The sequence below is a fragment of the Epinephelus moara genome, chromosome 4 (assembly GCF_006386435.1).
Source record: "Epinephelus moara isolate mb chromosome 4, YSFRI_EMoa_1.0, whole genome shotgun sequence".
NCBI classification, from domain to species: domain Eukaryota; kingdom Metazoa; phylum Chordata; class Actinopteri; order Perciformes; family Serranidae; genus Epinephelus; species Epinephelus moara.
The window spans coordinates 23,260,288-23,269,827 of record NC_065509.1 but is presented as its reverse complement, the minus strand read 5'-3'; the positions used below and the strand labels follow the sequence as shown (position 1 = coordinate 23,269,827).

Sequence of the window (9,540 nt, the reverse complement as noted above, 5' to 3'; positions counted from 1 at the left end):
GTTCTTGTAGCGGACACAGACACAGACACAGACCCAGAGCCATACCTGTTTGAGCCGGAGCATACAGATGAGGAACTTGGATGCTGCACAGAATGGGATTCGGTGCTACCATCGTTGGGGAGATATATCATCAGGAGGAAAGAGAGTGCATCACAAGGAGTGAAGTTGTGTCTTCTTTTNGAGAGGCTGAATGCACAGAATGGGATTCGGTGCTACTGCTACCATCATTGGGGAGATATATCACCCGGAGGAAAAGCGCCGCAGAGAGTGCATCACAAGGAGTGAAGTTGCGTCTTCTTTTCCTCGCAGATGACGGTTCGGGTTCATTCTCTCCTGTTGCGTGGTAAGTGTGGTCCATTCGCAAACTTTATAACTAAAAAAACTTTTCACTACTCTCTTTCGACGAACTACTAACACTCTCTGCTGTTTCCTCCTCCTTCTTCCTTCCTTCCGCTGTCTTCGTTGTTTCCTCCTCCTTCTTCCTTCCTTCCGCTGTCTTCGTTGGTTTATTTATACACTTGAAACGCGCTCTCTGGCTGGCTGGATTGTCCGCTCGGTCTGCTGTACATACATGGCGGCACAAGATGGCGACCTCTCTAAAGCAAGGCCCTTGCAATATAAACATATATAAAAGCATAATTATAAGGCTACGAAAACCAAACGAATTTTATTTTATAGCGATTATACACTTATATAAACATATTAATGGGTAGAATATTCAGATTCAGATTCAGATTTGACAATAAAGCATGCCAAATATTACACACTGGCCCTTTAAGGAGAGACTCTGTCTTTTATATCCAGTGAACAGAATGATCATGAACACCAAACCAGAGGACTGCACTGGGATTGGGATCTTGTGGGTCCAATGAATTAGTGGTTCTTGATCATTTGTCTTTTCTACTCAGCTCTGTTGACAGTACACGCTCAAAACAAGATATATTACCAAACCAGAAATGATGAGACAGAAGCCTATAGTTTGTTTGTTTTTACAGCTAGAAAATATCAAATTTGACAGTATGATAGGACATGATTCAAAGTTTACGGATTTGCTGCTTTTCTCTGGTTTTTCTCATGGTAAATTGAACAATTTGGGGTTTTGTACTCTTAATTCGATTAAAAAAAATAATTTGAATTTGCTGACTTTCGCAATTTTCTGACATTTCATAGATCAATCAACTGAATAATTAAAAAAATCAGATTCAACAGAATTGACAATAAGCTTTTAGATCTGCTTCAGTACCTGCATGTTGGTGATTAGAAAAATGATGCCACCTGCTGCGATGAGGGAGAGGGCTGGGAACATCAGGTTGGACAAAGCTGATGGGGTAAAAAATGAGCATTAACAAGTGAGTCACTGTTAGCTCTTGTCAGGATTCCTTTAGACAATAAGGTTCCTAAGAAAGCACAAAACAAAGAGAGGGAGAAATGTTTTTCACCTGCAGTTGAGAAGGCCACCATCAGGGTCCCCGCTGTGTAAAGAAATCTGGTAGAAAAAAGACATTCCAGAGTTTTCATGTCAAACTTTTAAATGCAGCTTCTGCTGCTGTCTGAAGAACTTTGGGTTGACTTCCCTTTTCAGGACGTACCCTCATCTTCACTTGCAACGATTTGCCTTTTGTTTTCCCTCCACCCTCTTAAAGGGAAATTTCGGTTTATTTCAACCTGTCTCCTATCGTCCTAAATTTGTTTCAAGTGACTAGTGACATAAAAATAATAGTTAGCATAGCTTTGGAAAGCAGAGCTAAATGGTAAACAAACATGGCGCCACACCGGTAAGGTAAGACAACATGTTTACATGTCGTTTTCTATATGTTCTCTGACATTTATCCTAACGATATGAGGGGGTCTTTGTGGAAAAAAGCTTGTTTAGTGGACTAACTTTGCACTTGAAGGTTGCCCGTTCACTTACGTTTTAACAGGTCTTACGCTACTATGCGCCCCGGCTGTATCTAGGCTAACGGCTAACACGCTAACTATTATTTCTATGTCACTAGTCACTTGAAACAAATTTAGGACGATAGGAGACAGGTTGAAATAAACCAAAATTTCCCTTTAATGGAAACATTTGTTCTCTGTTCCTGTTTGTTATTGTGGATTTAGACAAACGACTCTGCAAGGGTTCCCACCCACACAGGGATTATAGCCTGCAACTTCGTACCAGTCATTTAGAACTGAAGACGCTTCTTGGATGAGAGGCGAGTCCAGTTGCCTACGATATTAACACTTACGACAAACTCACTTACGTTTATATAGAATTGGATTATGAGGGATAAGAAGTGTCTCTTTGAATTCAGTCAGATTGACAGAGAAATTGTTATGAAGTTACTCATATCACAAACAGACTCCACTACCACTGGCTGAGACAACCTGCATAGTAAAATTCTTAAACTTGTAGCCAAATGTGCCACCATACCAATATGTCATATTTTCAGTCAGTGCCTAAGTAGTGGGGTACATCCAATTGCTTGAAAGGAAGCCAAAAACATTTCACGTCCGTAAGACAAAAATAATATAACGTACATCCTATAAGTATTTTACCATTATTAAGCATATTAATTACAAAAAAAAGAAAGTATTTAAGCAACAATCTACTATCCATCTTTCAGCATGCATACAGAAAAGAACATTAAACGGGCACTGCACTTATGACCAATGAGTGGCTCATAAGCATGGATAAGAAGAAATTAGGATTTCTACATGTAGGATTTCAGCATGGCTTTCGATGTAAATGATCATACCTTGCTTATTTCACTCCAAATACAATCCAATCTCGTGGTTCAATCATTATCTCTCAGGAAGAAACAGAGAGTCTTTAATGGCAGCTATTCAAACTGGGATGTCACAGGCTGGAGTACTACAAGGCAGTCATTTAGGGCCTTTGTTACACTTCATCTTTACTAATGAGTTGCTGTTGTGTGTAAAAAACGACACCACCCTGTACAGTGCCGCCATATCCAAGCAAGCAGTAAGTTTAAATATGCAAATATTTCCCCAGACAAAGTCTATGTGATCTGATACAGACGATGTTAGCCAACAACCCTCAACTAACTGGTAGCTGGTACCACAAATACTGAAACAAGTTAACACAGTAAAAACTTCTGGGGCGTAACTTGGACAGCTCACGATCCTGGTCTGAAAATATAAACAATATTTTCATAGAACTGGGGAGAGGAATCAGTATGACTAGGAAATGTTCTGCTTTCGTCAGTCCCTCAGTAATCGAATCAATTCTAAATCTGCTCCTCTGGCACTATGCTGCTCATACAGGACACGTGTCAGCTATATGCATGTATATCTAGCTTGGCTGATGGTTGAAAAGAAAGTTTCTTTATGTTTTCTTTTGTACTGCAGAGCATCATTTCTACCACGACCCTGTTCAGATTGGCTTACCAGATACACATGGCCTCTGAGCATGGTTACAGCACAAGAGGCGCAGCCTTTGGTCACATAATGCTCCTGGCACCAATAACAAATTTTCATAAATCTACCTTCATATACAAGTCAACAGCATTCTGGAATTTTCTGCCCAATGATATCATATCTACCATCAATGATAAAATAACTTCTAAAAAAATTACAAACAAATATCTTGCCAAATAGCAAGATAGGAACATAGTGCTATTTGTATGTATTTTAAGTGTCTTCCTCTCTCTGTTGTTATGTTTAATTGGTCTGCTATGTCAATGACTACTTCATCCTTTTTCATATCTTTCATTCCGGTATATGTCTAGCATGCCAATTGTTATTATATCTTAAGTTGTCTAATTATTTCTAAGTCTGTACTGTATTTCAATGTGCAGGACCCCAGGAAAACTAGAGGCAAATTGATGTGCTTCTAATGTGGATCCTTGCATAAACAGTAAGTGTCAGGCTTTGGTATTTACGCTGCATCTCCATTCATGTGTCTGTTGCTGTCTGGAGATCTTAGCTACCTTATGTAACAATGTTCGTCAAGTTATCCCTTCTAACTACTCGGCTGGTGGGCTTTTAGTTCTCTACCTAGTAACTGTGTTGATGAGAAATGGTAATATTTTCAATCCATGGACATTTAACTCTTGGGTAATTAAGGTGTTGTTGGACTCACATTCCAACAAGCCGAGTCACTGTGGTACCAAACCAGTCAAAGAGGAAACCACTGGGCAGCGTCAGGAAAGTGAACATACAAGAGGCGATGGTGAAAACAAGAGAGAACTGCTCATCCTGTCCATTGCAGTCTGTAGACACATAAAACAAAAAGAGAGAAAACACCTGGGCTGAGAACACAAACGTGACAATGAAGAACAGAGAGTCCTGCATAGTTGAGTTGAGAGTTGTTACCAATAAAACAGCTCTTCATGCAGGACCATTATTGTCACCTGTAATAAAACAGCTGACCAAAGTGGATCAAAGACACCTGCATAAAAAGTTGTAATCAAATACAACACTTCATTTAGGCCTCTGGCCTTAAGTTCATCTGTTACGTGTTTAAGCACAGAGAGTTTAAGCAAGAGAAGGCTGCATAGAGAGTAGTAATTAAAGTTAAGTTATTTATGTATTTATTTATTTAACCTTTATTTAGTCAGGGGAGAGCCACTGAGACTGAGGTCTCATTTTCGATGGTGCCCTGGTTCCCAGGGGTACAAAACAAAAGTTTCATCACAATGCAATAATATATTGAGTCTATGGACAACAATACAATACATGCTGATATCACAAAGTCTGTCACTATACGATATCAATTTGATTCAATTCAGGGGTCTGTGATCGATATGAGACAGTATTAATAATTATCCCCATTGTCTTTTTCTTGGCTGCTTGCCATTGGTTGTGTGGCGCTAAGCTGCAAGCACTGTTTGCATGTTTAGAAAGAGATGTGCCTGGGTGGAAATGTTGATACAGTCATGCCATGGGAATTTCAAAATAAGGGCACATCTCAAAGATGACAATATGTATTAATGTTTTCTCTTTGCATCAGTAATATTGGATCAGTGATCACTGAATCAATATTTTGATCCAGACTGATGAAGCATTACACACAGACTGGTTACAAATCATACATACAATAATTCTAAAATTACATAAAATATACAGAAGAAAAGATCATAGATCAATAATTAGATCATACATACAGTGTTTTAAAATAAAACAATACGAAAACACCAACTATCAATAATCAATTATAACATATCAATAATAATAATACAATCAAACATTAACAGATCTCAACATCAAATTAAATGGACAAATCTTTGAGCTTGTCCAAAAAGGCTAGGGCATTCATTTTGATGGTCTCTTGAATTACTTCTGTGAGGACATCCTGTCAATTTCAGAATCAACCAATGTGCAAATATTAAAGTCAGTTTCCTTTAAATAGGAGCATCCAGAGAATTCCAATTATTTTTCTTAGCTCCATTTAAGACAAGTACAAGCTCCAGAGGTGAGCGCTGGATCGAGTTACAAGCTGTCTGCAAACAGATTACACTCTACCAGTGTAGAAGCAGATGGATAAAGCACAGTATCATCAGCATAAAATGCACTTTACAGCCATAATCAAAAGGAACATATACTATAATATAAATATATATGGTGAAAGGTGAGGGACCTAAAAACTCATCATGTTGTAATTAAAACTGACCTAAGTCATGCGTTGAATTGACTCCGGTTGTGTTGATGCACAGAGAGCTAAAGTAACCCTCCGTCTTCAGGACGAAAACAAGTGAAGCCCATCCAAACACAACTCCAGTGAAAACCAGACACTCAAACAGACCCGTAACAAAGGTGAGACCGTGTCGCACAGTCAAGCTGTTCACAAATCGTGGCATGGTCCCAAACACACTCACACACAGGCAGACAATTCACAGAGATGGCTCCTGTCACTGCACCTGCCAATCAAAGGAAATGAGAATGAAAAATGTAATCCTGATATATCTATAGAGGACTACGCATAGGCGTTTCTAGCCCATTTTTGGGGGTGCTGAAGCACCCCTAAATTGAATCCCAGCGCCCCTAAAATTTGAGAGATTTTTTTGTTATTATTTTTTTTTACTGAATGTCCTTTTTTAACAAGCTAGAAAAGTGTTAAAACCATACAGTACTTGGTTGAAACATAATATTTTAACAACAAAAATACAGCACTGTTTATGTTGTTAGGTAGGAGTTAGCTGACGTTTTTTCTAGCTAGGAAACGTTACAGGTGACCAGTACCACTGTCCTCTGTTTGAATTGGAATGAGAGAAGCTAGCTGTTGTATCATATGCATGTGTTAATATTAAAGCCAAGGTGCTACTGACTAGCTAACTGACTGGATGCCCATTAACATTATAACTGCTACTGTGTGTGACTACATGTTGACCCTCCTGCACCTTTAAAGCAGTTACCTTTTCACATGAAAGGAACCTGACCTGCATCACACATCAAAAAGGACTTAAATGGAAAATCTTAAAGTTCAACAGGCAAAACATGAACTAAAACATCTGTGCACAAAAAATGCTGCTTGTGTTGAGGCTGTTTGTTCAGTCCGCTTACAAAAAATGATGAGCTTCTGCATTGGATTGGCTTCTGAATTGGATGACAGAAAGCTGACCTACTGGTATTTCATAAAACTTCCTTTGTAACAACAAAGAAAATCAATTGAAATGTGCAAACATGACTTTTAAACAAAGTAACCTCCTGTGAAGATACAATAAATGAATAAATAGCAGTTGTTTAACTGTAATACTCACAGTCCAGCCTCTGTTGGTCTCCCCAAATGTTTTCACGAACCACACCTCTCTGCTCCTGCTCCATTCTCTTTCCTTATATAGGCCAGCTCCTCCCTCCTCACCTGTTCGCTCCCTCTCCTCCCTCCCTTTTTTATTTTTTTTATTTTTCCATCAATCTCTCTGCTGTGCAGCAAAGAAAGTCCCTCACCTCTTGCAGTGCTCGTAGCTGAAGAGGCTAACCCTCCCTACCAGCCTGGCAAGCCAAACCGCAGTGAAGCTGCCACTGAAGCTGTGAGACATACTCCAGATGGGGATGCTGAGAATGCAGGCTACACTGTTTTAGCCAAAAGGTTGTGTGACTTTCACAAGGAAAGCGCGGTGAGGAAATTGGGGGCCTTCTTCCACTTCCCGATTTTGTGCTCCTTCCTGTCCTCGCTCCTAGTAGTAAGTTACTTAATACACTACTTTTGCATTGCTTTCACCAAAATCACCTCAGAGGAATGAATATTTTAAATGGATGAGGGTCATGTTGTTTCACAGCAGGTAATCAAAGCACAGAAGATCCAGTTTATTACCGTTTATTTCAAATCCAATGCTGCATGGGTCTGACCCATTCATGCATTCACATACAGTGGTTACCACTTCATGTTAAAATGAGAAAAATGATAAAGAACAATGCAATAACATTAACTTTTTTGATTTAACAAAGTCTTGGACACAGGGAGGGGCAGACAGAGGATCAGAGTCTGATAATTATGAGATATGGATCAATATTTGTGGGCCTAGATATGCCTACACCCTTGATGAGGACAATGGTACTGACCACCTGTAACGTTTCCTAGCTAGAAAAAACGTCAGCTAACTCCTACCAGACAAGTCACTATAACCTTTGGGGAAGAATGTTTTTTCTGGTAACACACTGGCAGAAGTGGAGCGATGTGAGTGAATAAAAAAACTAGGCAAGGAACATTACTGGCGACCTAAGGCACCCCCTGGCCCACATGTTTGATTTGCTTCCTTCAGGGTGATGATACTGCCTCCCTCTGTTTACAAAAAACAGAGCAAAATTCTCCTTTGTGCCTCAGGCTATTAAACTCCTTAACAGCCAGCACAGTTCTTGACCTAAGCCTCTCAGCTGGTCTGCAGAAGCTTAAAAACTATTTCTCCTCCTCCTATATCTGTACATGAGATGTGACTACTGTGCTCTATGTGTGATGAATGTTTGGTCACCGTTTGATGTATTGTTATTTATTTATATATTTCTGAAATGCCTTGTGTGACCTGCTGCAACCCAATTTCCCTACGGGGACAAATAAAGACTACTACTACTAAAAAGTTTATTTTGGGTGGTAATGCATTACATGACACTGTAAATGTAATAATGTTACCCAGTATTCTATTGGCAACGCGTTATATTACTTTGTTACTGCTAAAATGTGATATGTTACTGTAATGTGTTAAAGGTGCCTGCTGAGCTTGAGGTTTTGTCCACAGGCCTCCCAACAGACCAATATGGTGGTTTGTGGAGGCTTCACAGAGCCCCTTACTGGTGAATGAATTCGGCCAGTGCAACAAAGGGGATTGCTCTAGGATCAGTGGTTTGTCACTAGCTGTTATTCACAGACCCATCTGCGCCAGGCTGGGGCTTATATGTTTAAAGGCTTCTTGTGAGCGGTTCATCACCCCCAGCGGTGGAGGATCCTCTCTACTACAGCCTGGGTGGGGGAGTGAGAGCTGTGAGGCAGTGATACGACGGGTTTTGTTGCTGTCTTCACAGTGGTGTTCCCTAAAAACAGAAACGCATCACTGTCTGTGGAAACTAAGATTGTTGCTCGATTATTATATGATGAGGCAATTTGCAACCTCACCACTAGATACCACTAAATCCTACACACTAGACCATTAAGTTCTTTTCATTAACCGCTGTGGCACATGCATGCATCACACAGGCTGTTGTGCAGGTTGTTGTGTTCCTGCTATTTCAGGTTAAACCCTCCCAGAGATGAATCTGCCTTGTGTGAAACCTCTGCACCACTATCAGGAACAACATGGCAACTCCTACCCACTGAGTAGTATGAACAGGAGATAACAGACTGTCCCCTGAGGCTGCTGTGAGTCCTGCAGGTTGACATCAAGTGAGGCAACTTATGCAGTAGCACTGACCTCTAGACAGACTTTGAGGTCAGCCCATGTTAAATCCCTTGATGATGTTTGGGCTAATGCATGTCGTTTCATTTAGTTTAGGGATGTAGAGCTCCAGTAAGCTGCTGTCATCACAAAAACTCTTGTTTTTTAATCAAACTGCATCATTCACGATAACTCCTCATTCACAGGACGATTTTTAAAGCAGTAAGAACGGAAACTTCTAAAATGTGTTTTCGAAGGATTGTTTTAGCACTGAACTTCCATGGCATTGGGGGACGTCCTAGAGACAGGTAAGAATCTGTGCAGCAGAGGCAGAGATATCCTGATTTTAGTTCCAAAATTTCCCATAATGCAACTCAATAACATCTTTTGATGGAGCCTCTCTGTCTGGTACATGCCTGTAAATTTAATATGCCACAAGAACAGTTTGTGATATTGGTTATTAGTTAATTTTTCCGACTGAGAGAGAGCTACTTTCAGAGCCACAAAAGACATTGAGCTGATTCACAGTTCTCCTGCTAATGGGGAGTTCACTGATCTTGGTTTGTAAAAATCTGAGTGTCCCTTTAAATGTCACTTTTGGTGATGAAAGACCTCAATCTATATATATTTTTTGGGTTTGTAACTTGATTTTGGATCTTCTGCAAGTGAACGCAAAAATGTTTCTGCTTTAAAATGTAGTGGACATAAAATTTAAGAAATAATAACTTGA

The 9,540-nt window shown here is 39.9% G+C and overlaps 1 protein-coding gene across 1 annotated transcript in view; it reads right to left on the bottom strand.

Moving 5' to 3' along the window:
• LOC126388799 (equilibrative nucleobase transporter 1-like) overlaps nt 1–6,788 on the bottom strand; it is a 12,349-nt gene extending 5,561 nt beyond the window's left edge. Inside the window, exons 1-5 of the mRNA XM_050042084.1 lie at nt 6,705–6,788; nt 5,618–5,864; nt 4,088–4,217; nt 1,440–1,486; nt 1,244–1,320 (exon numbers count right to left, since the gene is read on the bottom strand). Coding sequence (XP_049898041.1) covers nt 1,244–1,320; nt 1,440–1,486; nt 4,088–4,217; nt 5,618–5,804 — 441 coding nt within the window. The 5' untranslated portion in view covers nt 5,805–5,864; nt 6,705–6,788. The remainder of the gene's footprint in view (nt 1–1,243; nt 1,321–1,439; nt 1,487–4,087; nt 4,218–5,617; nt 5,865–6,704) is intronic.
• Between the last annotated feature and the right edge of the window lie 2,752 nt (nt 6,789–9,540).